This window comes from Nesoenas mayeri, assembly GCF_963082525.1.
Source record: "Nesoenas mayeri genome assembly, chromosome: 3".
Lineage (NCBI taxonomy): Eukaryota > Metazoa > Chordata > Aves > Columbiformes > Columbidae > Nesoenas > Nesoenas mayeri.
In genome coordinates, this window is record NC_137544.1 from 35,873,421 (window position 1) to 35,899,302 (window position 25,882).

The 25,882-nt window shown below is 36.0% G+C and overlaps 1 protein-coding gene across 4 annotated transcripts in view; it reads right to left on the reverse strand.

Annotated features, from left to right (window-relative positions):
• IBTK (inhibitor of Bruton tyrosine kinase) overlaps positions 1-25,882 on the reverse strand; it is a 59,520-nt gene that overhangs the window by 26,778 nt on the left and 6,860 nt on the right. For 2 of the 4 annotated variants that reach the window (XR_013921959.1, XM_080341574.1), the window contains exons 2-18: positions 23,780-24,449; positions 20,347-20,443; positions 18,566-18,690; positions 17,472-17,582; positions 16,282-16,452; positions 15,081-15,198; positions 13,544-13,724; positions 12,208-12,331; positions 9,675-9,852; positions 8,013-8,190; positions 6,598-7,194; positions 5,247-5,333; positions 4,200-4,282; positions 4,062-4,099; positions 2,305-2,401; positions 1,810-1,911; positions 708-825 (exon numbers count right to left, since the gene is read on the reverse strand). Coding sequence is in view for 3 of the 4 variants with exons in the window: in XM_080341574.1 (XP_080197700.1) it covers positions 708-825; positions 1,810-1,911; positions 2,305-2,401; positions 4,062-4,099; positions 4,200-4,282; positions 5,247-5,333; positions 6,598-7,194; positions 8,013-8,190; positions 9,675-9,852; positions 12,208-12,331; positions 13,544-13,724; positions 15,081-15,198; positions 16,282-16,452; positions 17,472-17,582; positions 18,566-18,690; positions 20,347-20,443; positions 23,780-24,103 (2,729 nt within the window). In the remaining variant the exon portion in view is untranslated. The remainder of the gene's footprint in view (positions 1-707; positions 826-1,809; positions 1,912-2,304; positions 2,402-4,061; positions 4,100-4,199; positions 4,283-5,246; positions 5,334-6,597; positions 7,195-8,012; positions 8,191-9,674; positions 9,853-12,207; positions 12,332-13,543; positions 13,725-15,080; positions 15,199-16,281; positions 16,453-17,471; positions 17,583-18,565; positions 18,691-20,346; positions 20,444-23,779; positions 24,450-25,882) is intronic. The other 2 variants (XM_080341575.1, XM_080341576.1) reach the window with 2 other exon arrangements.

The following is a 25,882-nucleotide window of genomic DNA, read 5'->3' on the forward strand; positions in this document are numbered from 1 at the left end:
GTTTTTGTTTGTTTGTTTAAATCTTTGCTAGAAAAGAAGTTCAATCAGTGCTGATAAAGCTTGCTCTGAGAAGATGATAGGTACTCTGGAAGCAACTTGAAGCCCTGTCCAAAAGAATAAAGAGATGGAAGGCCAGCATACCCCTTTGATTTCTTAGAGCCTAGCTTAATTATTGTTGAAAGCAAAGGTAATTAATTAATTAATTTGTTCAGCCCTCACTGCAGACAGTTAAAGCAAAGACACTACCAGAAGGCAGGTCCATCCTCTTTGGAAAATGTACCAGCCGTAGTAAACCTATTTAAAATAAATTCAATTTGCATAGTATGATGTTAAAGAAAAAACAACCACAACACACACAATGCAGTAGTTTTATGAATCTTCAAAAAAAATTGTAGAAGCCCAATCAAGATCAGACTTTGTGTCAAAGCCCACTGAATTCAAGAGAGGTTTTTCCCCTTAATTCAGACTCTTTACATCAGATTGTAATATAGGGGTTTGTACTATAGAACTGATACAGTATGCACAGATATTTAACTAGTTTCTCTCTCCCTATTTGGTAAAAATGAGCCCTCCCTTTAAACTAGCAGCATCCAGTTTCATTTTAATATTGACCTGCTCCTATCAGTTCTTCCAATCCTTTTGCCTTTTTGAGATGTTTGAATTTATTATAACAGCCAGTACCTGAACATATTTGCATTCCTCCTCACCTTGCTTCAAGTAAAGCTGCCATATTGAGTCCTATGAACTGCAAGCAGGACAGTTTTAACTGTTCAGCATTATACATTGCTGAGAACTCCAGCAGCTCAGCAGCATTCTTCAAAGTAACTGCAAAGAAGAAACACGACAAGTTAAATTGGATAACCTGCTGCAACATCATGCAGCAGTTTTTAAGATGTATTGCACAGTGTGATCTAGTTATTGAAACATAGACTTCTCCATTCCTAGAAAAAATGCTAATGCTCAAATGGCCATACACTACAACAAGCTTCAAATAACTTTGTAGCACCTTGAATGCAATAGCTGCTTCACAGAAACAGAAAGGCCTCACCTAGAACCTTATTAGTTTCAATGCATTGAAACTCAGCAGTCCAAAACAAAGGGGAAAAGAAAGATAAAAATAGCAAGTTTCATTTACAGCATAAACAGTTCTTTAAGCACCAAATGGTCCTTTAATAGGGAGGAATTAAAAAAAGGGGAGTAATGTGGCAGGGTGTGAGGAAGAGCGAGAAAAATGGAAGCTGCTAAGAAATGCCAAGCAAAAAATTATATGATGACTTCTTGTATGAGGCTAAGCAACAACACTTAGTGCTTCCTCGAAGAGACAGATCTTAGCCATATAGAAACAGCACTGTGTCAAACAAACAGAAGAATTAAAAGAACTAAACACAAGGACAGAAATAGAAACACAGAATTCATTGTATCATGTTTTAAAGACAAGAACTTTGAATTCAATAAAATAAAGGTTTATTAAAAGTTTGGTTTATTTGTTTTAGCGGTTTCTGTTTGCGTTCTTGCATTGGGTTTGTTTGCTTGGGTTTTTTTGATTTTTTAACTTTTTTTTTTTAATTAAAGAACATGAGATAAAGACAAAGACGCAGAAGAAATGGAAGATTATGCTAATCTAGAATATCACCCAAACTAACTGTTAACAGCTATGAAATGAACAGCAAAGGTAAATAGAGCAACGGAACATAATAAAATAATTCTGTGCCAAAATAGGCAATAACACTAACATCTAAAAACAAACAAACAAACAAAAAAGGCATTTTTTATTCTCTAACTCCTTATACTATAAGTAGAAGAACTCACGTCTTTCTGCAATGGCTACTTCACAGATTTCTTTGAGTCTGGATATAAGAAGTTGGTCAGCTACCACGAGAACATTACATATGAATTCAACATTTTGAGAATCTGGAAAAGAAAGCATCACGTAAACACTGTGGCCAAGTCACAAGCAACTATAACACACACAGTTTCAACAACATTTTATCAAGTGACAAATGTAATGGCTTTGCAAATTTTGACTGGGATTTTCACAGCACAAGGAATAGCTTAGAAGAGCAAAAACAGTCTTTTTTTTTTAAGCAAGAGAAGGAGGGAAAAGGAAAACTGCAGTTTGACAAAGTAAAGAAAAGTTACAAAAAGGCCTGGGGTACAGCTATCACCTCAAAATCTAAAGCAAGAGGCACAAAAACTTAATTTTCTACATAAAGATTCAACACAAGCATATTAACTATTGAATTTCTATTTTAAAAATATAAAACTGCAAGAGCTATACTTGAGTCGAAAACATATTAATGGCACCTTTTATTGCAAGAGCTTCATCTGTATACAGGTAATCTACAATTATCTGTAGTATGTCAGAATGGATTGGCATTTCTAGAGCTGAACAACAGGAAGCCTAAAAGGCAAAAGGATTAAAAAAAAAAATAAAATACACTGACTACTTGGAATAAAATACAAAATTAAGACAGCAATTATATTTAGCAAATGACTCAGAACGAGGGTCACATTTTCGAAGTTAAGCAATTATTTAAGCATTTGCACAAAATATGCTCCTCTATTAAGAATTCATTGCAGCAGAGCTATTAAAATCTGCCCAAACTTCTGAATAAAGATCCATGAAATAGTTCACTGTTTCACTGGTTTGAGCATCTTCTCAAACAATCCTCCTTGATTATATTATATTATCCACAACTGTCTAAAAGTCAAACTACAGGAATCACCTCTGCAAGTACTGAACTGCTTTCCTTTCAAAGGAAAAAATTTAGTGAAATCACAAGTTCTTCAGCAAGAATAAAATGAAAGTGGCCATTACTGTTAATCCCTCAGAAAACAACATCCTCAGCAAACCCTCCATTTTAAGAACCATTTTAACAATTAAAGCAAAGCTTTTGTGTGAGCAAACATTGAACCATGTAACTGTCACTTTTCATGTTTATGCAACATCAGTGCCTAACAACTTTGATTTATTTCAACTGGTACCAAAGCAAAGCTTTAAACTAAAAGATTTCTTTTGCTCTAAAGCATGCTATCGGCACTGACGTATTTCCCATCTGAAGTTTAAGATCACCTTCCAGACATTAAAATTTTTATACAACATCCAGAGCACCTGATTCACAAAATATTTGTTATGCTTATGAATTTAGTATGATTTAGATTTAATTACAAAATAATAGATAACTTAAGAGCTACATACAACTGACAGAGAAATCTACAATACAAATGGACATTTAACACTTTAAAAACAAATTAATAACTTGTCTTACAGTGTTGCAGACACATTTTCTCAGGGATGACTGAGGAAAAGGCAGCACGGTAACTTACAGGATAGGTAAAGTTCTGTTACGCAGCAGAACTGCCAGTACTTTGCCTGGTTCTTAGGTTTACGAATTGCCAAAAAGCTATGAAAGTTGAGAAAATTCTCGCACACTGATTCAACATTCAGTCTCTGAAAAATGCTTCTCCATTTACACCCTTCTCCTCTTTCAAGAGGGATTTTCAACAGTATTCAGACACTTAATCAGAGGCATTTAGTGAAATTATGATGTCCAGGAACAACTAGGGCATTGACTGACAGATGGCAAAGAGGAACCAAGACAAATGAAAGATCTACACCTTTTGAAGCAGCAGCTAGTGACTAAGTACATATGAAAAGCTATTCCATACTGCACACCATTTAAACTGTAAGAACTTTACAGAAAGAAATAGGAAATTCATCCATAGCAGTATCCCATAAGAACAGTCTGGCAGCATTTACAAATCCATAAACTAGCCCAAAAATTAACCTCTAAACAAAAGTAATACTTTAATTTCCTTTGTATAAACTATTACATTCATTACTCTCATTTAATACACAATATCTCAATAGCACAAACACAAAGCAATCAAAAATATGTTTAGGTTTTATTTGTTTGTTTGTTTTTCTTGCAAACAGGATTCAAGGATCCAGCCTTTCCTTTTCCCCAGTATTTAGCATACGTTATTCTAGGAAAAACTGAAAAGCTGTCACTAATTTGATGCAACAAAACATACTGCCACATGTCTATTGGCAATCTTACCTCTATCCATGAGCTGCTTAACATGCTGTGAAAATAATCTGTAAAGAAAGGCATTTCAGTTCAAGATGCAATAAAATTTCAGTTAAAAAAGACAGTATGGCTTAAATTTCATATATGTATAAAAATACACACACATACCAAGTCTTGCACAAAGCACACACTTATGACACGGGAATTCCTTTCCATCTAAAGATTTCAGGGTCACATCGCAGAGGTACGAACTAGAAGATATTTAACAGGATCAGAACTGTGACTATTTGGAAGGGCTACAAGTTGTAAACTCTACAAATAAACACTTACTTAAGCAAGTTAGGATTTATCCTTTAAAATAAATCACACTTGAACTTTAATACTATCATATTAAATTAATCTAAAAGCACAGGCACGATAGTTTCAGGAGACAATTTTTTTGTCCAAAGTTGAGCTCTCAAAATTCCATCTGAAGCGTTTCCTTCAAAACAGTCAATTATTATTTCAAAACTGTTATGAACAAATAAATTAATTATGGCTAATTTTAGTCAATCTTAACTGACCTTATGTTATATTAGTTATTTCTTTTACATTAGTAGCTACTGTAAGCTTCGACAATCCATTTAAGAGTGAAGTAATCCAAATTCTGTTAAAAAGCTACTTTTATGCAATGTAGGTTTTACTAGGTAGGAAGACTATTCAAACATTTGAGTATAAATAGCCCCATCACACCAACAGAATTAAAAAGCATCACTTTTATCAAAGTTTAAGGAATTTTTCCATTGAAAGATATTTCAGAGATTTTCTGAATCAGAAAAAGAATATTATACGTACATTGTCTTATTATTAATCCATGTAGCCTTATTCTCACAGCAAGCATATTTGCAAAAGTCAAACTGTCTTTGACTGGATTACCCACAACATTTCTCCTGGCAGTAGTATTCCATGACACAGTTATACCACAGAACACATTGATGCCCAGCAAAAAAAAAGACACAAAAATATACTATACATTATCTATTCCAGATTACTAATTCATAGACGAGTCTATAAGCATCTATAGAGAACTACCAAACATGAGATACTGTGAAGGAGATACGTGTACATCAGAAATTAAAATAAAGCTGATCACCCCTTAGCCTACACTTCACAGATAAAGAGATGACAGAAAAGGACAACAGTGGGGGTAGCAGAAGCTTGATTTTAAAAGTTTACCATTTCTTCTGGTTTAACTTTGGTTTGTTCCCATTCTTCTTGTTGACAACGTTAATTTTTCCATTTTCTAATCTGACTCCATCCAGCCTGCAAACCATTAACATTAGTAATAAGTAATACAATTAGTACACAGTTCAAAGCATTAAAAACTATTTCACAGAGTAACAGCACTTCTGTGGCCTCATATTGTGAATATGAAAAAGGACCAAATTCATTAATCACAGAAAACTAGAAAGGGACAGTTGTTACTTGAATATCTTCACTGCAAAGTAAAATGTAACTGACATTCTTTCCACATGGCAGCTTTCTTATTCATCATCTTAAATGAAAGCTATACTGCTACCAGTCAGTTATCTGAGCAAAGACAGTGGTTTGGAAGAGATGCATTTTTCAGCATAGGCTTCTTTAGTACCCGAATTCATCAAGGAGGTTTGTGAATGGGATGCTAAAGACAGAGGGGTGCTGCGGGTGATTACAAAGCAATACACTTTCAAAGGGTAGAGAGCTTTAACACAGAAATTTCACTTGAGAACTCAGGTTTAACAGCAACTTCACATCTTTGCTGATTAATTTAAGTGTTTGCAGAAAATACAGTGGAGAAAACTGCCCTGAAAAAAGCTCATTCCTTCCTTTGAAAGCAAAAGATAGAAAATAAAAATCTGAGTAATACAGTTCCACAGAGACATTTGGTCTCAATTCCATTAGTTATACCATTTAACCTTAAAAATGCATCAGTTGAACAAGAATTTAACTTTTCTTTGTTTTATGCTAAATATGTTCTTTGTCTATGGCAAAACTGGTAAACGATGGACCACAGCATAGATACTCATCAATCCAAAACTCCATTAGATCAGCTGTCTCTAACAAAAACATGTATTGATGTTTTATGACAGTTGTTCTGGAAAGTAAGATGATTTGCATCAGATGGCCAGTCTCAGAGAGCTCATGCCTTTAAAGATACACAGGACGGATGTTTTAAATACAAATGTCCAAGAGGTTCTAGGACACATGAAAGGCCAACAGCACATTTCCGTCATATAGAAGCCTATCGACAAACAATGCTTTAAGTACACAATCATGCTACACAAGTCTGCTTCTGACATTATTCGAAAAGGTCCCATACGCTTTCTTTTAGCAAAGTGCATTGGAACAAACTGATGTTGCTTTAAAGAGATATGGTGTGGGTTGTAAATTTCTAAACTTACATACAATAAAACAAGTTTAAAAAAAAAGCAAACTTCAATCCCAATTAGCCTTCTATTTTAATAATAACTAAAGCTAGATCAGCTTACACAAAAACACCACTCCGTGAAGAGATGGCCAGAATATAAATGCATTTCCTTTCACCCACCTTCCACTTAAATTGCTGAGCCCAAACTTCCTTGCAGCACTTTGCAACATTTTTATGAGGTTAGCTTCTTCACCAATAACTTTGCTTTTTTTGGATTTGCTCTTCTGTTTTTCATTTATAACTTGCACTTGATTATTTCTATAGATCTCAAATGCAGACTTTCCATTAACATTTTCATCAAAACTCATTTTGCTCAGGTTAGAAATTAAAGTATCTTGATATTCTTCTGATTTTCCTTTATGCAGGATTTTTGGTTTATAACCATGAGTCAAAAGATCACAAGTATCAGTGTATATGAATTGCAGAAGGTATGTAAACAGATCTGGATGAACTTTCTCTATTACATAAAGATCACATCCAACAGCATCTTCATCTTTACGGTAGACATCTGGAGTGTCTAGCTGGTTGTCACTGGAAACAAACAGCTTCTTGAAGAAGTCAGAGCGTGCAGCCAAGATGTATTTGTGCACGGGGTAAGTTCTTGTGCCAATCTGAAAAGTCACATCATGGATGCTATCCATTTCATCTGTTTCATCTAAGAGTTTGCCAAAATCCTCTCCAAAACTTGATAACGACACACTTGGAATTTCATAGAGGCTAGAACAAAACAAAATCCATCAAAAAACCCCACTATTTACAAGCTCCATAAAATTTTACATGGTATTTTAATGAAGAGGGTGAGGTTCTTTCCATTTGGTTTGTTGTGTTGGGTTTTTCTGTTTGTTTTTTCCTTACATTGCTGAACTATTTAAAATTTCTTGTTCTTTACAAAAAGAACCACATATGTAAGATCTGTCTAGGTTGAGAATATCAAACACATTATTTTGTCTTTATAATGTAGCCAGTAAACATGTCTTATCAGAACTATCTTCATCTCATTCTTCTAACAAGAAAACATGAAAGAAATATTTCCTGTATTTCATATTACAATCCAAAGCAATAAGAAAAAAAAAAGCTAATATTTACATATCACATACATCAGAAGGTATTATGAGAGTGCAAGAAACATGGTTCAGTATTTTACTTATTAATTTTACTTTCAACATTTTTTCCAAACAAATAAAGATCCACTTTTTTCTCTTATGTAAAAGATTATTACTGATTAGTGAAGAGGTGAATTTCTACAGTCTTTAGAGCTCAGAGTATGTTGAGAAATACATTGCAAATGCTTGTATTAAATACTTTAGATAAAACATCAACGCTATCTATGCTAATGATGGAAACAAATCAGCTGAGGTCTTTGGGTAACTTCAATAGAGTTGCTTACTAACAAGTGCTATTCTCTAGCAGTATGGATAACCACATTTACTGTGACTTCTGTGTGAGCCAAAAGATAATTTTGAAATGTAGAATTATTTGATCACAATCACACACAAAAATGAGAAAAAATACAGTTGTTGATATTTTAAATATACCTTGTTTTAGGATCTGACTGTAAAACAGCAAAATTACAACCACTAGGATCAGTGGCAATACTAACAGCTCGGTGGACAAAAGTAAGCTTCTGAAGTCGAATTCTTTCATACACACTGTTTGTATCATGTTCACAAGACGTATCAAACGAAGAATTCTGAAGGCTTGAGACGAGTTCTGCTATTAAAAAAAGAAAAAAATCCCCCATAAAGGTCCAGCTAATTAAAATGCAACTAATATGACAAAAAAAGCAAGATTTATGACTTCCATAAGCTCATTGATGGAGTCACTGAATATTATGGTGAAGATTTCAGCCCAATTAAATGTCTTCCTGCATTTCACTTTAAGAACAAGGCTTCACATTACATATTGGAGACTTTTGATTCAGAACTTCTTGTAGAAGTGTTTTGCCATTTCTTCATGTAAGGCAAAACACTCCATCTAACATTCAATGTAATCTCTTGTGGAATTAAACAAGCTGTGCGTAAGTGTACAGCAGTGCAAGATTGTCTTCTTGTTCTGTCATATCAATTACAGCAGATATAGTACAATCACATTCAGGCTTCATATTGCATCTGTTTAAATTATACCTAAATAAAATACTATTGAAAAAAAACATTATATTCTCTGAACACTGGATTATTTTTCAAGAACTGGGTAATCAAATACATGCACAGCATTCACCACATTCATTAAAACCACTCAAAGTAACAGAAGTTCTCATTCATTACAAATCAGTGACAAAGATCAACTAGACATTTAAGTAGTCAACAGGTCTGGATTCTGAATTTTTCTTTAAGATACTAAAACTACAAAAGGAATAGCAGTGAGCATAAAGAACACCTACAGACACATACCAGCACCAGGAAAAACAGAGAAAAAAGGAGATACATTTGGAGCCTCTATAATGAGGGAACTACTATGTGATGTGTTGAGTTAAACAGAGTAGCAACAGAGTAAAAGTAGTATGTAGCTCTGGATTACGCAGAGGAAAGAATTTTACTGTGAAAGAATCCAAAAATGGACGAATAAATGTAAAGATAGAATATCTGTATCAAAGGAAGTAGAACTGCAACATAAAGCTATAGAGTTCAAATACATCCCAAGCTGGAAGTAAATCCATTTATATCCGTAGAGTTCTAAGATCCCTAAATGAACAGAACTCAGTTTTAATTAAAATCTTGTCCTGTAGTAGATAGGTATCTTCTTCACGGAAAAAACAATCCATCAGGATCCACTATCAACAATATGAGCTAAGTTAATAAAGCAGAAATGGCTCTGGACCTTGTATTATGCCCACATAAGGGTCTGGGAAACATGATAAGGTCTCACAGACTTAACAGTGCAAGCAAGTACGTGCTCCTCCTTTTCTTCACTGCCAGTCTATATGCGACGAGATCATTACAGTGGACCCTGTGCTACTGTTACTCTTCAGAAGTATTTTTCTTCCAAGAAATCTGCACCTGAAGGTTAACTGAAGGCTGCAAAGTAAGTAAAGCTTAGTGTTACTGAGGAAAGAGAATAGTAGTGGTCAAGGCTACCAACTGGCAGTCACAGAGAAAAGAACACACTCACCAGACAGTACTATTAGAGATTGTAAAGAATCAGTTAAATTTTTATATTGATTTGAAGTACTTAAAAACCATCAAGAAATCAGAGCTAACCTTTTTTTTCTGAGACTTTTTTTACTTCTTCCAGCCACTTGCCTGTAAAGGCTTCACCATCCTGTGTGACAAACATTATCTCATTCCTGTTTAAAGCAACATCGGACATGAAGACTTGCCGGCCATACACCCAACGACACTGCTTCATGGAGTTGTTAGATGACTTCCAGCAAAACACCTATAATATCATTTTTTCAGAGAAAGGAGAAAACCTCATATCATACAAAAGCAGTTACATATTACACACTACATTTTTAAACACAAGAACATGCCATCTCAAAGTTGCATATAAAAGGAAAAAAACATATGTTCAAAATTATATCCTAAAGTGTTATGAGCATCTATTACAAAGAACCCAGAAGTAAAACAGGGAAAATGTATTACAATATCAAGAACCAACTGCCCACGAAGGGCATTTGAAAATTTTTTCTGTATATTCAAACATCTTCACAGCAGTCCTGTAGGTCAGTTTTTACTGACATTTCAACAAGGACAGCAAATGGTGTCATCAAATCAAGAAACAAGTTAAATCTAGCTCTTGATTTACAGATTTGCCCTACTGGATGCTTATAAATCAGGCAAAATTCAAAGCTAGCACACCAAAAAATTAAACCATTTCCTGTTAACTGTTTGACAAAAACCTCAAGTTTCTCTGTACCAGCCAAGATTTTGGAATGGAGATCATGATCAAACACAAACTTCAGAACACTCAACAGAAATGTAAAGAACTGTATGCACAGCAGGACTCCTACAAGGTATACTTTAGATGTCTGAAAGGAGCAAGTATGAAGCAACAATCCCATGAAAGGTAAAACCCAGGTGTGGCATTAGTGCTGCTAAAGTCAGACTTTTGTCTTCTCCCATTGAAGGACCCTGCACAGGTCTGTTAACACCTACATAAGGAGGGTACAAAATAATTTGAGTAACCTATTTCCTTTCCCCTCTCTTGAGCCATAGAGAATCACAGAATGGTTGAGGCTGGAAGGAATCTCTGGAGGTTATCTAGTCTAACCCCCTCCTCAAGCAAGGCCAGTTGCCCAGGACCATGTCCAGACAGTATTTTAGTATCTCCATGGATGGAGACTCTACAACGGCCATGGGCAACATGTGCCAGCGTTCAATTAACCTCACAATGAAAAAGTGCTTCCTGATACTCAGACAGAGCCTCCCGTGTTTCAGTTTGTGCCCACTGCCTCTGGTTTTGTCACTGGGCACTACTGAGAAGAGCCTGGCTCCATCGTCTTTATGTCTTCCCTTCAAGTATGTATATACCTTAATAAAATCCCTCTTAAGCCTTCCGTTTTCTATGCTAAAAAGTGATCTTTTAAAGAGAGTACAATCGAGCCAGACAATGAACTGCTGATTCAGGAAATACAAGTATTAAGATCCCATTCCTCTCCTTATTCAATAATTTATAATTAAAGCACTAAAGATCCCAGCATTTGGCAGTATTCAGCATGGAAAGTTATGCAATGTACGTTGACATAGTTCCACTCATGCAGGACAAAGCAATTTCTTACTGCTAAAGCGGTATCGCAAAGATGTTGAAGGGGCACTACCAATACTACAGATGCTAGAGGCTAAACCTCACATGGACAATTACTGAAATGGAAGTTTATAATCTCTGAGACAACTAATGACCAAATAAATAAGTAAGATCATCCCAAAACATAACTCACTCAGATACAAAGAAGGAAAACACCCACACCGCTCCCTATTTTGATAAAATGAAGTCAGTTTTAACATTCTTTAAAGGAGCATTTCAACAACAAAACCTTTTTGTAAACACCACTAGATGGCACTGAAGATTTAGACTTCCAAGTAAGCAGCTCTAGGAAAGTCTGGGGTTTTGAAAGGACCTATGAACTGTTACTCCATGAAAAAATGAGGGAAGGAAACAATAAATCGTCCATAGTATTCCAGTTCTAAGTCACAGTGCCTACACTTAACTATGAATACTATGCCATTCACCAGGTTTAGCTGGAACTTTTCAACAATAAAAGGGGCATCCTATCGACAGAACAGCCGCTTTTCAGCAAAGGCTCTAAAACTTCAAGTACAGAGACTACTTCTGAGACTATTTCTGGAGGGCAGAGAGATGGTGGGGTAGGTGGGGTGACAGGAGAGATGAGAAAGAAAAAAAAAAACAAACCACAAAATTACACAACAATCACCAAAATCCAACACCACCACAGTCCATGTATGCTATATAACCACTTATGCATGTAAAAGTAAGGAAGTTTAAAGCCATTAGATGTTCACAGATTTAAAAATAAGCTACTGTACATGACTTTGGTAGTCTTCCCACAGTTCTAACAAAAACCAAAACAAACAAAAAACCAAACCAACAAACAAAAAACAAAACAAAAAAAACCACACAACCAAACAAGCCACACACAAACATACAACTCTACAAAAATGAACTTGAGTATTTTCTGTGCATGATTTTGTCCTGTTAACTTCTTACATTAAAAGTTTGATTAATGAGTATGCATCTTGCTATATAATTATGATGTCTAGGGACACAACTTACTCTTCCAGCTTCATCCAGTGCTAAAATGCAAATCTTCTGACCCTCATTTTCTTGAAGATGCTGGGTATCTATCTTATATTCCAAATATCCCCCATTAACAAGAACTTTTTTAAGGTTCAGCTGTCTGAAACAACACAAAAGGTTAAATTAGTATTTCTTCATTGTGCACTGATGTTGGTTCTATTTTAGAGTTACCTTTTTCGTTTAGAGAAGCAGTAAAAAATACAGTTGAGGTAGCGACATTGAAAAATTTGTTAATTTCTTCTCACTGGTATTACTAACAGGGCTGCTAATAAAATACTGTTAGTAGAGTGTAATTTTTGCTTTGCTTTTAAGTGAGTCACATCATATTTACAGGTTCTTCACAAAATTCTGTAAGTGAAAACCAGTACAAGATGTAGTTTTGATCTTCAGCATTACAAAAGTCATAGTGGTACAAATTTCACGTAGCTGTTTGTACTAAAAGACCTATCTTATCCCAGTAAGTTGTTTCTCAGGTTTTTGGTGGGTTTTGTTTTTCACCTGATCACAACCATGCATGTTCTCTCTTTTCAGTTTGTTAGTATAATAGTGCAATATATGGTATTAAGTTTCTCCAAGTGCCAGCACCTTCATTTACAACCATGTAGAAAACAAAAAATAATAATTAAGCTATAACATGTCAATAAATCCTGCTAGAATTTGAAGGCAAGCTGAAAAGCTAACTGGGAGTTAGCTGGGAAAAACTCCTAATTACCTCTTCTAATCTGTTATTGCAAACTAAGAAAGAGAGAATCAAATAATTTCCTAAATTTTTGCCCAGTTTCAACAGGTTTTACATTCAGGTTTTAGCATATGGACCAGATGATGTCATATGGTTCCCCTTGAAACCTGAATTACCCTTTATAACATACTATATCCACACATTAATTATGAAATTCAGACTCCAAACTACTGATTCAAAAATCATACCAACATAATTTAACCAAATAGCAGATATTTAATGCTTCTACCTAGATGCATTTATATAAATTCAGGCTAACAGATGAACAAAAAATACCAATTTCAATATTTACAAAGCTATGGTACAAAATAATTCCTCTTGGTACATTTTCTCAAAATACCTTTGGTAAATGGTGACTGGCACCTTAGACTCATCTAATAACAAAACCAATGAAACAAACGAACAAGGTAACTGCAGTTCATATGGAAGTCCTGCAAATGAAGAAAACTCAGGGGAGCACTGTATTATCTCTACTTCATGCACAAAAAACCTTTAAAATAGCTTGCAAGTATAAGACTACAGTGAAATCTCCCCACATTGTTCTTTATGACAAATTAGAAAAGTAACACATACTTCGAAGCTATCTTTTTGCACTGATAGTCTGCAAGTAAATAAATATCTCCTCTTTCAGTAACGCATACTGTAGCGCCATCGCTTGCAGAGACCAAGGACACAGAGATATCTTTATGGTGTAGAGCAGAAACTTGGCGAGGTGAAGTTACACATTTTTCTCCATTGGGATCCAGAAGATAACCTAGAAAATACAACACACCCCAAAAACATTACTTGCCATTTCAAACATTGTGCATTTAAGGGACACTTTGCTACACTATTTGGAAGAAGCTTTAAGTTATAAAAGACTTTTTAGGTAGTTTGATAATTCATCTTCAAAATAACTAGACAGATAAGTGACCCACCACACAAATTTGTTGCAAACACCAGAAAACATTCAAGATTTGATACACAAAAAAAATGAAGTCAGGCATATTCTACAGGGAACACTATTTAACATGGCTAGACTCTGCAGTGGTACTGCCTTTGATTCCAAAGAAAGAACATTTATTTGATCATATTACAGCTCAAGACACCAGCAACAAGCAGCAGAGCTACTTTTAAAGCTGGAAGCAGCCCTGTCATATGACAGTGTAGTGCTATGCCCACTGCTCTGCGCCATGTACACACCAGAATAATCTCAACAACACAGGCAACCACAAAAAAGACTTATATGATGAGTACATACAATAAAAAATACATATTCTTTAGTAAGATACTTCTCCGACAAAGACAAGTTTTTTCACATACCTTTGCAATCTTAAAAAGGAATATAAAAAAGTGTTTGAACCTGATGCTAGAACTGATGCAGATTAACTGTAAGTACCAAAGCTAGCTATATCAGTTTTGTTTGCACACAGATACAGAACTGCAGAAATGCAAATCCAAACCAATATTGCAATACCTGTTCATTAAAAAAGACTAAAGCAATTAAAATATCCCATTCATACAACAAATCAAGAAGTTCACTAGTTGGTAATAAATTTTTATTAGCTTCTTGATTTCAGAATAATACTGAGTTAAGTGAAGATTCTTGTAATGGCATTGTTGAAAAAATTGTAGATATGGGCAAGTATTTCAGTGTAAAAAATTTCATAAGGAAAAATTTATCAGTAGCACGTTTACAGTGTGCAGTGAAAGAACATAGGCAGGAAAGCTCAGTGCTAGTTTATGAAGGGCAGTACCAGCCAGGCTGCTGGAAGGAGATAAGCATGCTACAGGGTAATTTGCAACACAAACAGCAACATTCTGTTTCCTGAAAGTCTTCAGTAGCAGGACTACACAAGATACATGGAAGGCAAAAGAATTATAAAGAGTTCAAATAACAAAGCTAAGTCTGACTAGCTCCCATCATCTCAAAATGTGAAAGTGACTGACAGTAATGAAAAGCATTCTTCAAAAGAAGAGTGTGAAGATACAATGTCATACTGTTAAAAAAAAAAAAGGAAAAAAGAAAGCTTTAACCAGGCTTCTGTTGTAAGAAGCAGATGACAGATTTAGTATGAGGAATAACATTTTTTTAAGGCTGAGTTTTACTTTCAGAATGCTTCTACCTTACCTAGTTGGCCGCCATTCAGCCCCATGGTATACACTGCTTCCTTAGTCCATAGCACTGTATGGAATCTGCCTGCAGCCACTCCAATCACCATTCTACCTTTCAGGTTTTTTGCCTGAACCTAAGCACAAATCCAAAGTACATCTTAATATTAAGCAGCAACAGGTGATTTTCACATGTACAAACTCCTCAAGTCATTAAGAATGAAACATTAGTATCAATCCACATACAGTCTAAGAAGTCAGGATTACTTCAGAAGTTTGTCAAGTGGGGCACTACTGCTCTACTAATAAAAAGAAGTAAACTTTTTTACCTATCTAATTAGAACTAGAATAAAATCTCCTTAGGCTGTCTTCATATGTAAGATGTTGAACAAGATTGCACAGGACACGTATCAGACAGCCAAAGACAACTTAGGTGCTGAAAAAGGGTCAGCTAAAAAGTTCAGCGTGTAAGCCCTAACACCCTAAACACACTGCAGAACACTATAATATTAATTCCACACTTTGAATTTAACTTGATTTTCAAGATCAAAGCAAATACTGTGGATACACAGCTACCATTACACTACTGAAGAGCATCCCACTGTATCCCAAAACACTATCCCTGTTGCACTTTGTCCAGTTATTCTTTCCTACTTTTATAACACTGGTAGTACAATGTTGTTCTAATGTAGATAAAGCTTTCTTTCAATAAAAGGTACTGTAACTCATATTTACTTAAAAAAAAATACAAAAAGTTTAGATGAAGTATAGAAATATAGTCAAGTTGCTGATGTCCATAATCTCTCTTCCCTGTTGCTATTATTCCCAAAGCATTATGACTACAGAATCAACAGTGCAAACCCCGAGATCCATCATCTAGTGATTCAAAAGGAGCAGGGAGCATGAATCTCAAATTATACACGTCTATGACTTGTACATCATTTCAGCTACAGAACAATTTGGTGAAGAAAAGGGTTTTAGCAATTGTACCTTATACTTAGCACTACAAACTTCAGTACAGTTCAGGTTACAAAGATGTCTATCAAGACACAGGTAAGTATTTAAGATTGAGATGTACGACAATACAGAATCAAGATTTTATCTGAACTCATATTTTACTTTGTCCCAAAAAAGTTTTAAAGTTATTTCCACAATCTTCATATTTTACTTTTTGTCAAAGAAAACCCAAGAAACTAAGCTTTGGCTGATGTAATTTTTACCTGTCTAGGAACACTGCAATTAGCAGGGGGAGGAAGAATACCCAATTGATGGAAAGTATTTAAACCAAATGTGTAAACATATCCATCTTCTGTTAAAACAACAGTATGATCCTTAGCTGCAGCTATCTGGGAGCACTGATGGCCAGCTAAGCCTTCCACGAGTCTTGGAACCTGAAAAGGAAAAAATGTTTTATATTAACCAGTAGCCACCTATGAAATTAAAGTTACAGCAACAGAAAGTCATGACCAAATATTGAACTGAAAATGAAAATGCATTTGAACATATAATACACTCATTAATATAATTAGCATATCTAACACAATAAGATGAACTACTTTAATTTGAAAGGCATTCTCTGCTACCAGGAAGATGATTTTTAAACTACCTGCTCTGAAATGAGGTTGGAAACTATATCCTCAGGACAGCTGGACAAACATTAACTATTGCCTCTTTTGTTTTTCTTTTTTAACTACCATGAGCAATAAAGATTTCTCTCTTCCCTCCAAAACATAGGATTAAGAAAAAAACAGAGTAAGGAAGCAATTCTGTATCTTTCATTCTTCATGCACTCTAACATGCGCCTTCTTTTATTCACCTGGGTTCATACTCATTTCAAAACAGCAATTTGCAAAAAATTCTAATTCCACAGAATTTTTTTGCATGTTGCAAAGATGTACTGTTCGAATGAGAACAACAGGTGAGTTTTCACTCAATAGCTGTGCAAGTTTAGTAAGAAGCAATCCTACCATCACTTTTTATGACACTACAGTACTACAGCTCCACAGTACTGCTGTTTCTTTTGTGCCAGCCTTGACATTCATCAGATGGCATTACAAACCTATTTAAGAAATCAAAAACCAGCCAAAAACCATTTGCTTCCACTTACCTGGCATCAGCTAGTCTTTAAAACAACTTAGCCATAACACAGAAGTTTGACCACAGTATCTAGCTATCTTAAATTAAAATATATTTAAATGCACATTCTTCTACTCTCTGACACCTCATCAGTAGTACGGGACAATATTTTTTTTTCTGTTATTGTCTGAGGACCAAGGGGGTTGGTCTGAAATCAATAGCAACCTGGTTTTGAAAGTGCACTCACAGAAACTCTAATCCACTTTTTAGACTTGCTGTTTGAAGTAAAAGAAACATTACATTAGACTACATGGGATAGCATAAGATAGCATACTAGGCATGTTTGTTCATCACCATGACCCAAGCGCCCTCCTTGTCCATGTCCACATGTATAAACTTGACCTTTGTGAGAAAGGAACACAGAGTGGAATTCACAGAGTACCACCTGAAAGAAAAAAAAGGGGTGAGGGAGAAGGCTGTAGAGAACAAATTAGTATGCTTGGACAATCTGAAAACACTTGCCAAAACTATTTTGGGAAGAAGTTCAGCTTTAATAAAGATCTGTTCGTGAAAATACAGTACTAGTATTAAAGAATAGGACTGCCAAATCAAGTCAAAAGAACACAAAATATTTGCTTTAATATCTTAACCTACTTGAAGAGACCTACAGTTTCTATTTATTAAAATAAGTTCAAGCATGGCCCTACAGGATAACAAGTTCAAAAGTTTTAAGGTCACCAATACTGCCTCAGAAGAGTTGAAGGAGACATGCTAAGACTGCAGCACATTGTCTGCCTTTAATGCTTGTTCAAGTTGTACTCTGGACTTCCAAAATTTCTTAAATTGAAGTCCTAAGATGTTATCAGGGATAAAGCTACTGTTACAGGTAGCATGCTTAACAGCACATGCTGCTTTCAACACAGTAAGAATTTTAATTCTACATATATCAAACAGATTCATCGTCCCACTTGAGTTCACTATGGGAGTTGCACAAGAAGTTGAACACAAAACAGTCACAGAAGTACCATGCTTCTGCATTTATTTGGTGATATATGAGCCGCACATCCAAGGTAAATCATATTAAAAGAAACCAGCACATTCTCCTCATCAAAACAGAACCACAGTTTTATTGAAGGTTATTGGGGAGCAAGAATATAGTACAGAAGGCCTACTCTGGAACTCCTTAGCTGCTCTAAGCTGCTTGCCAGATTAACAGAAACTGCTTGCTGAGAAATAGCTAGGAAAAAAAGAAAAAGAGATGGGGGGAGGGAACAAAGCACTAAAAACAAACAACAAAAAACCTACAGACACTCTTTTTTTTTTCCCATGCAAATTTTCAAAACCTGGTAACATCTTCGATACAGGTTGCCCCCCACACACCCCTCCAAGGTCACCGAGAAAGGTGCCTATGTAAGACATTAAGAATACCTGTTTGATATACACGCCATTCCGAGGAAAAAGGTCCACCAATTCAGGATGATGTTTACCCTGTTGACCGCCATGACCCAAAGTAAAATTTCTATTATTTCCCCAAGTGTAGACTTCCATGGGATCTGCAATGAAAAAAAATTCTCTGAAGCTTGTAAATTTACAAGTCTTGTGCATACTGACTTTGAAAAGCAACTCTTGCTGTTTCTATTTGAAATTTAAAGATGAAAGTTGGTTTTACCTAGAACTGAACTTCAAAAATATTTTTTCTCTTGTAAGAAGGTGCTATGACAAAATACTTTAATAATAATGTAGAGATGATCAACATTACTTATATGTATTTCGCAGTTGCAGAAAATGCAAATATTCCTCAGCAGAAGGTTTACTTCTTACATTTTCCAAAGACAACTACTACTACCTGAGGTTATACATACTTTGCTTCAATTTAGCAAAAAGCCTTTCCCATAAAACTGCTATCCTGTCATGCATGAAAACCATAAACACTTGAAAATCAGAGGTATGGCCAAAAAAATAACACTTCACAATTTTCTAAATAACCTCTCAGTTACAGTGGTATCTGGACACATTTTTCTGATGAGTAAAAAACTGAAATCAATGCATATTTGATCATGTTATACCACTATTAAGAATAATTTAAACATTTTACTCATTTAACATATTTTAGAAGATAAAATTAAAAGTATCTAAAACTCAGTATTTATGCAACCAAAACTACTTAAACTGCTTGAAAAAAACTGAAAACAACAAATTTCACTGTACAGCCAGACTGAACTCAAGGACATGGAGAAGAGGGGAAAGAAGGGGGGGAGAAAAGTATAAAACAGCATTAAACTACCCTGTTTCCCACAAAATAAGACAGGGTCTTGTATTAATTTTTGCTTCAAAAGATGCTTACTTTTTTACATGTATAGCTGACTGGACACTATTTAAATATATTTTTTTAATGAATTGTAACCAGGGCTTGTTTTTGGAGTAGGGCTTATATTTCAAGTACCTGCAAAAATCCTGGAAAAAAAACATGCTAGGGCTTATTTTCTGGGTAGGTCTTATTTTTGGGGAAACAGGGTAAATAAAAGCTACTGGAAGAACTACTCCCTTGTCAAACAAAAACTTGTGTGCTCAGAGTGATTCTTACATACTCATTTCCTATTTGTAGAAATTGTATTTAGAGTGACTGTAACTGGCTTTAATCAAGCTACCTTGTCTAAAAAATATCTTCAAGATTCAAAAACATGTTTCCCCTCTTTTCACAAAAGGCACAGAAGTGATGTAAACTACTCTATCAAATTCAAAGCCATTGAAGTCTCTCTGATCATTTGAATTGAGATAAAAGAGGAAAAACACAGAATCATTACTATCGAAAGGCACCCCTTGAGCTCATCTAATCCAATGCCTCTGCTCAGGAAATGTCAGCTAGACCAGGTTCCCAAGACCATGTTCTCACAGGTTTTCAGTAACTCTGAGGACCGAGTCTCCACCTCTTTGGGTTACCTACTATATCACTTGATTGGTTGGTTTTTTTTAACCTCTAAGTCAGTCATCATTCGCTTGGTTTTGCTACATATGCGCATCCTGCGCGTATTGCCAAGATTCTGCACCTGCTGTCTTATAATAATAGTAACCCCGTATCTTCAGCTATCTCCTTAACTTACACAGTCCTAATTAGAAAGAGACGATATTGTCTACACTGCTACATACAGTAATATGCTACTGGATCATATATCCTTGTAAAATATAGTTTAAGCCATTTGACTTCTTACCAGTTTTCTTGAATACCACATGGACTGGCCTATCTTTCATCACAAGATCCAGAGCTGATAAGCCTTCTTTATCCTGAACATACAGGCTAACGCCATGCTGAAAGAGGAGAGGAAGGAAAGAGAAGAACAGAAGTTATTTTAAACTCTACAGCTTGAAGTAAGCCAGGTAAACATTTAAGAAACTAAATAAATCTTTAATTTAAGCTTAATACTGATAAAGGAAAACCTTCAGATTCAAGTAAACTGTAAAGAAATATGAAAAAACCAGTGCAATTCTGTTCAGCCACATATACATCACATTGATGTATTAACTGGGATTTTATTGTATGAATATTAATGGAATAAGATGATGTAATCACTGAAACACAAAGGTAACATACTTGAAGATAAATCACTGCCAGCTAGCAAGGACAAGTATTTACCAAAAATACATTTACCAGCTTCAAATAACACATTTTCTTATACTAGAACATTTACAGAACCAGTTTTGACAAGCTAGAGGGAAGAGGAAAAAAAAAAAAACAAAAATTAAAAAAAAAAACCCAAGCAACCAACCAACCAACCAACAACACAACAACAACAAAAACAACACATCAACAAACAAACAAATGAACAACTACTATGGCTCTGAAAACAAGCAGGGAACAGTGGTTCACAGTTACTGAGAAAAGGCAAGAGGACACAACCAACCAGGTAAGACAGCAGCTGGGAAGCTTCAGAAACACAAAGCATGAATAGGTCATTGCTTTAGCACTCAGAGAGCGGTAGATATTCTCCGTAAATACCATTTTCTCAATAAAAAAGTGCTACTGCATCAGCATTGGTTCTAAGGAAGTGTCATAAATCAGATCTCTGAAGGGAAGAACTGCAGATGTCCACAAGTAGAACCTAATGAACAATAAGGCTCTACATGTGTACCAGAGCTCATGGCTAATATAAAAGAAAACCTTACAGAATCTCACGCTTAAGAGGTAAACACAAGAAAAACAAAAAGGCAGCACAATTCACTCAAGCATGACAGAAGGACAGCTAGCTGCATTTGCAGTAGGGATTTTAACCTGTAACTTCTTTTGGAAAAACTCTAGCCAGAACAACAACATATATTCTCCAAATTATATTGGCAACCCTACTAGCGATAGTGCTAGTATTAATCCACTATGTGACAGAAAGACTGACCTATTTTTATGATTTAACAGGTAGCTGGATATTGTTCTCTTTGGAAGCTGCATAAGATACTTACAAGGAAAACAGAGGCTGCAGTGATATTCATGTGGTCTGAATTTGTAAAAACTAACCCAAATTACTGCATGGCAACACTTGTACAGTTTGACAATAAACCATGACTGCCTCCAGCTTTCAACACAATTCTGTCATCCACACCAGTTGAGTATCCCAGAGACTGATAATGGGGCCAGTGCTGTTTAACATCTTCACTGATGAGCTGGATGATGGGACAGAGTGCACCCCCAGCAAGGCTGATAATGGTACAAGACTAGGAGTGACTGATAAGCCAGGGGGTTGTGCTGCCATTCAGAGGGATGTGACAGGCTAGAGCAATGGGCTGAGAGAAACCTTATGAAGTTGAACAAAGGGAAATGCAAATTCTGGCCCTAAGGAAGAACAGTCCAGCGCACCAATACAGGCTTGGCCAAAACAAACAAACAAACAAAAACAAACAGGAAAATAAAAAGGACCCAGGGCTCCTGCTGGACAAGCAGTTGACCACAAGCCAGCAATGTGTCCTCACAGCTAAGACTGCACGGTGAAAGCATCCAGGGCTGCATGAGGGAGCATTGCCAGCAGGCATTACTCAGCACTGGCAAGCCACAGCTGTGGTGCTGGGTTCAGGTCTGGAATCCCCAGTGCAAGACAGACATGGACAGAGAGGAACAAGTCCAGCAAAAGACATGACTGGAAGCAGGGGGTGGGGATCCCAGTGACATGGAGTTGCAGGACAATTGGTAATAGGTACAAACTGAAATGTAAGAAATTCTCTTTAAACATAAAACAAATTTTTACTGGACTGGCATTAAAACATTGGAACAGAGATGTCAGAGTCTCTCTCCCTGGAGACATTCAAAATCCAACTGGACACAGTCCTGGGCAACCTGCTGTAGCTGACCTTGCTTGAGCATGGGGGTTAGACTAGGCAATCTTCTGAGATTTCTTTCTAGCTCAGCTATTTCATAATCCCTCCCTGTTGTTGCTATAATACCTTAAGAACACACTCTTTCTACAAGGCAGTGCAGCAGTTGAAGAAGTGGGAGGCAGAGCACTCCCTACGAACTGTTTCATACCATTTCTTAACAGAATATCAGCAGAGCTAGCTATTAAGATCAGGAAAACCTCACTCATTTATGCAACCAACAGAAAAGTAAAATCCATCTGGGGAAACCTGTACAGGCCTTCTGTGAGTAATTATCAATGATACAGATGTACACACACACATAAGGACTGAATACTTTTTCATACATCACATGCACAGTGTCCAGATTTCTAGAGAAGAGAATCATGCACAGTTCTCACACAAACACCTACTTTTGTGAAGTTTAATGAAAACCTCCTCACTATGTAAGGGTACAGCACATGAAATCTGTATTTAGCAGTTACCAGACCTTCAAGAATTAAAAAGTACTGGATCCACAATCATCTTGCTTAAACTGCTGTTGAAAGCGGAGAGTTTAATGCTTACAAATGACTAGTCGCTGAAATTTTAAAAGGCTCAACTCAAAATGGAAAATTCTCTGCCTTAAAAGGTTTGCTTTTAAATAACCCTGAACCACAAATATTTCATTTTCTCACATGGTTAAAGGGACCCTAAATGTCTCAACCATATGTAGCTCTTCCCTTTGCTGTACATGGGACAGGAGAAACAGAAAAGCAATTGAAAAATACACATTACTTGCTAACAGCAATTGCAAGAAAGGAGTAAGAAGGACTGAGCGAAAGCCCTGGTTAAAGTATTAATGAAATGAGGATTCACTTAATAAAATGATCCATATCTTGATGTGCTTCTCTCTCAAATGTAAGATTAATTTCTAATTATAACTCAATCTAGTATTTTATCATTTTGTGTTCTCTAAAAACACTAATTGGTATAAGTACTAAAGAGTCTATTTTTACAGTATCTTAAATCCGATCACAATCCACTTCTAAGATCCTGACCCGGATATCATTCACAGAAAACAGTTTTCAGAGAAGTCCACAATTAATCAGGGACCCTTACTCAGTGCTGATTTCTGCATGGGAAAAGGCAGATATCTTTTATAACACAGAGACAACTTTCAGGTAAATCAATGCACTGTGATTTACACACAATATTAAGACAACCCTCAAGAGGCACTCAGGCAAGTTAAAAAGCGCACTTTTGCATAACAAATAGAACTTTAAAAATTGTAGATACCAAGGAAAACTATAGTTATAAATCACTCACCTTTAGTAATGACAAAACACAATCAATGTATCCATAAAATATACTTCTGTGCAGAGCTGTCCATCCAGACTCTTTGTCTTTCGCCAGGAGATCTACTCCTTTGGTCTCAGCTAACCAGTCTAGCACGCCTTTTTTGCCACAAGATGAAGCAAGATGTATAACGTTTCTACCAAAGGCATCCTTTATAGTTGCAGCATTGTAGCAGTAAGAAGAGAGAAAGGCCTTGATCTGGCCTTCACTTCCTCGGGTGACCACAGAAATAACATCCAAAGCATGCTGTAGAGATCGACACTTTGAAGTGCAGTCTGGCACGAAAGAACTCATCTTCAATTCTGAAGCTGCTTCTCTCCTTAAGGGGAACAACCCTTCGGTGTATCAAGGCATTCCAATTCAGTACACAACACAGTGCCTTAAAAAACTTATAATTCCAAGAATGTAAATCCAGTTTTATTGAGCTGCCATTAGAAATCTTTGTACTGCTATGTTTGGCACTTGATCCAAATAAATATTTATAAATATATATATTTTTAGAAGTCTTATTTCACCATCTTATATAACAAACATTCTTGTCCATAGAAAATTCCAAAAGTGAACTACCTCAAGTGTGGAGAGGGGGATTCCCCCTCCACACTACCTTATTCTTCTAAAACGCCATAATTGCAAGGGAGACCTGAAAGAGAACAAACCAGAACAGATTAGTCAACAAAAATTATTTTCCCCAGCAACTGGACCAATTTAAATGTATATCAAAACGGCACTTGCAATTACAAGAGCAATGTGGCAAGGGTTAACTGACCTGACCCATGCCATCTGAACTTATACTCAGGCATTCAGTCAGTTTATAAAGACATGACTCTATTCCCCACCCCAACCTCCAAAGGCACCTCCTCCCTTTCTTTGACAAAAATCTTTCAGGCTATACGGTGATCTGGATCCAAAAAAAATATCTGAAGGAAAATAAAAAGGTTGCTTTCCCAGCCTTAGAGTCCTTAAGACCCTCATAGCTTACTGTCTAATTACATCATTACTTTGTGCTCAGAAAGCAAGGACTGAACTGAAAGACTGCTGGGAAAAACAAAAACCACTCATCCATCAAAAAATCCCCACGGTCATTGACTAGTTCTTGTCTAACAGAAGCTTTCTCAGTCACACCCAAGAGGAGGGAGGGAGGGACTCCCACATTTTACCTCTGCTACTGCAAAAAAAGGATTTTCTTTTTTTTTAATTTTCTCTTCCTCCTGGCCTGAATACCTAACCATCTCCATACTAAGTCTCTCCTGTGGAATCAACAGGAAGGCTCCTCACCACCACTCCCAGAGCTGCTGACAAAGGTGAGAGGAAGGATGACAACAGGGCAAAGAAAAACAAACTTGTACAAAGAGCTGTGAATTCATATTGTTGGCACTCATGCAGTGCAAAGGTCTAAAGCTCCTGAAATAGGCAAGAAGAAATTAAGGTCTAGGTTGGAAGGTCTAAGGGAGCAAGAAGAAGGAAAAAGAGGCAAATATACATATTCTTTTTCATGAAAATACGTTGACACTATGAAACACACAGCATTTCTGCCCATCTGTGCATGCTTTTCTTTAGCATATCCATCTTTCTCTGGCACCCGCTTTCTCAGAAGTAAACAAGGCCTTACAGAAGCACTCATCCAGCTTATTAAATGTGTGCACTTATATTTAAAAGGGTTCTAGTACAGGAAATGCAGACAGTAGTATAAAAATCACACATAAACCCATGTAAAACAGGAAAAGTGAACTATACCCATCACTGATGCACTGCATAAATTAATGTGAATTGCTTTTCAGTCCCAAAAAGCTTCATGCTTCCATTTTTTCAAGCATAAGTTGGAAACTGAGTGAAGTAGTACTCAATCGTGTTAAATTCCTTGATGTTTTTGCTTGCTATGCCAACTGTAGTTTAAAATTGTTCTAAATTAGTGAAATATCCCAAAAGAAGTCAGATAATGCTACCATGAAAGATGAATAAATAAAACTAAACATGTTAGCAAATCTTCAGGGGACACACACACACCACACACTAAAAAACAAAAACTACTTTCCAGCTCAGCAGTCATTATATATGTAAGCATTTGTACAGCCC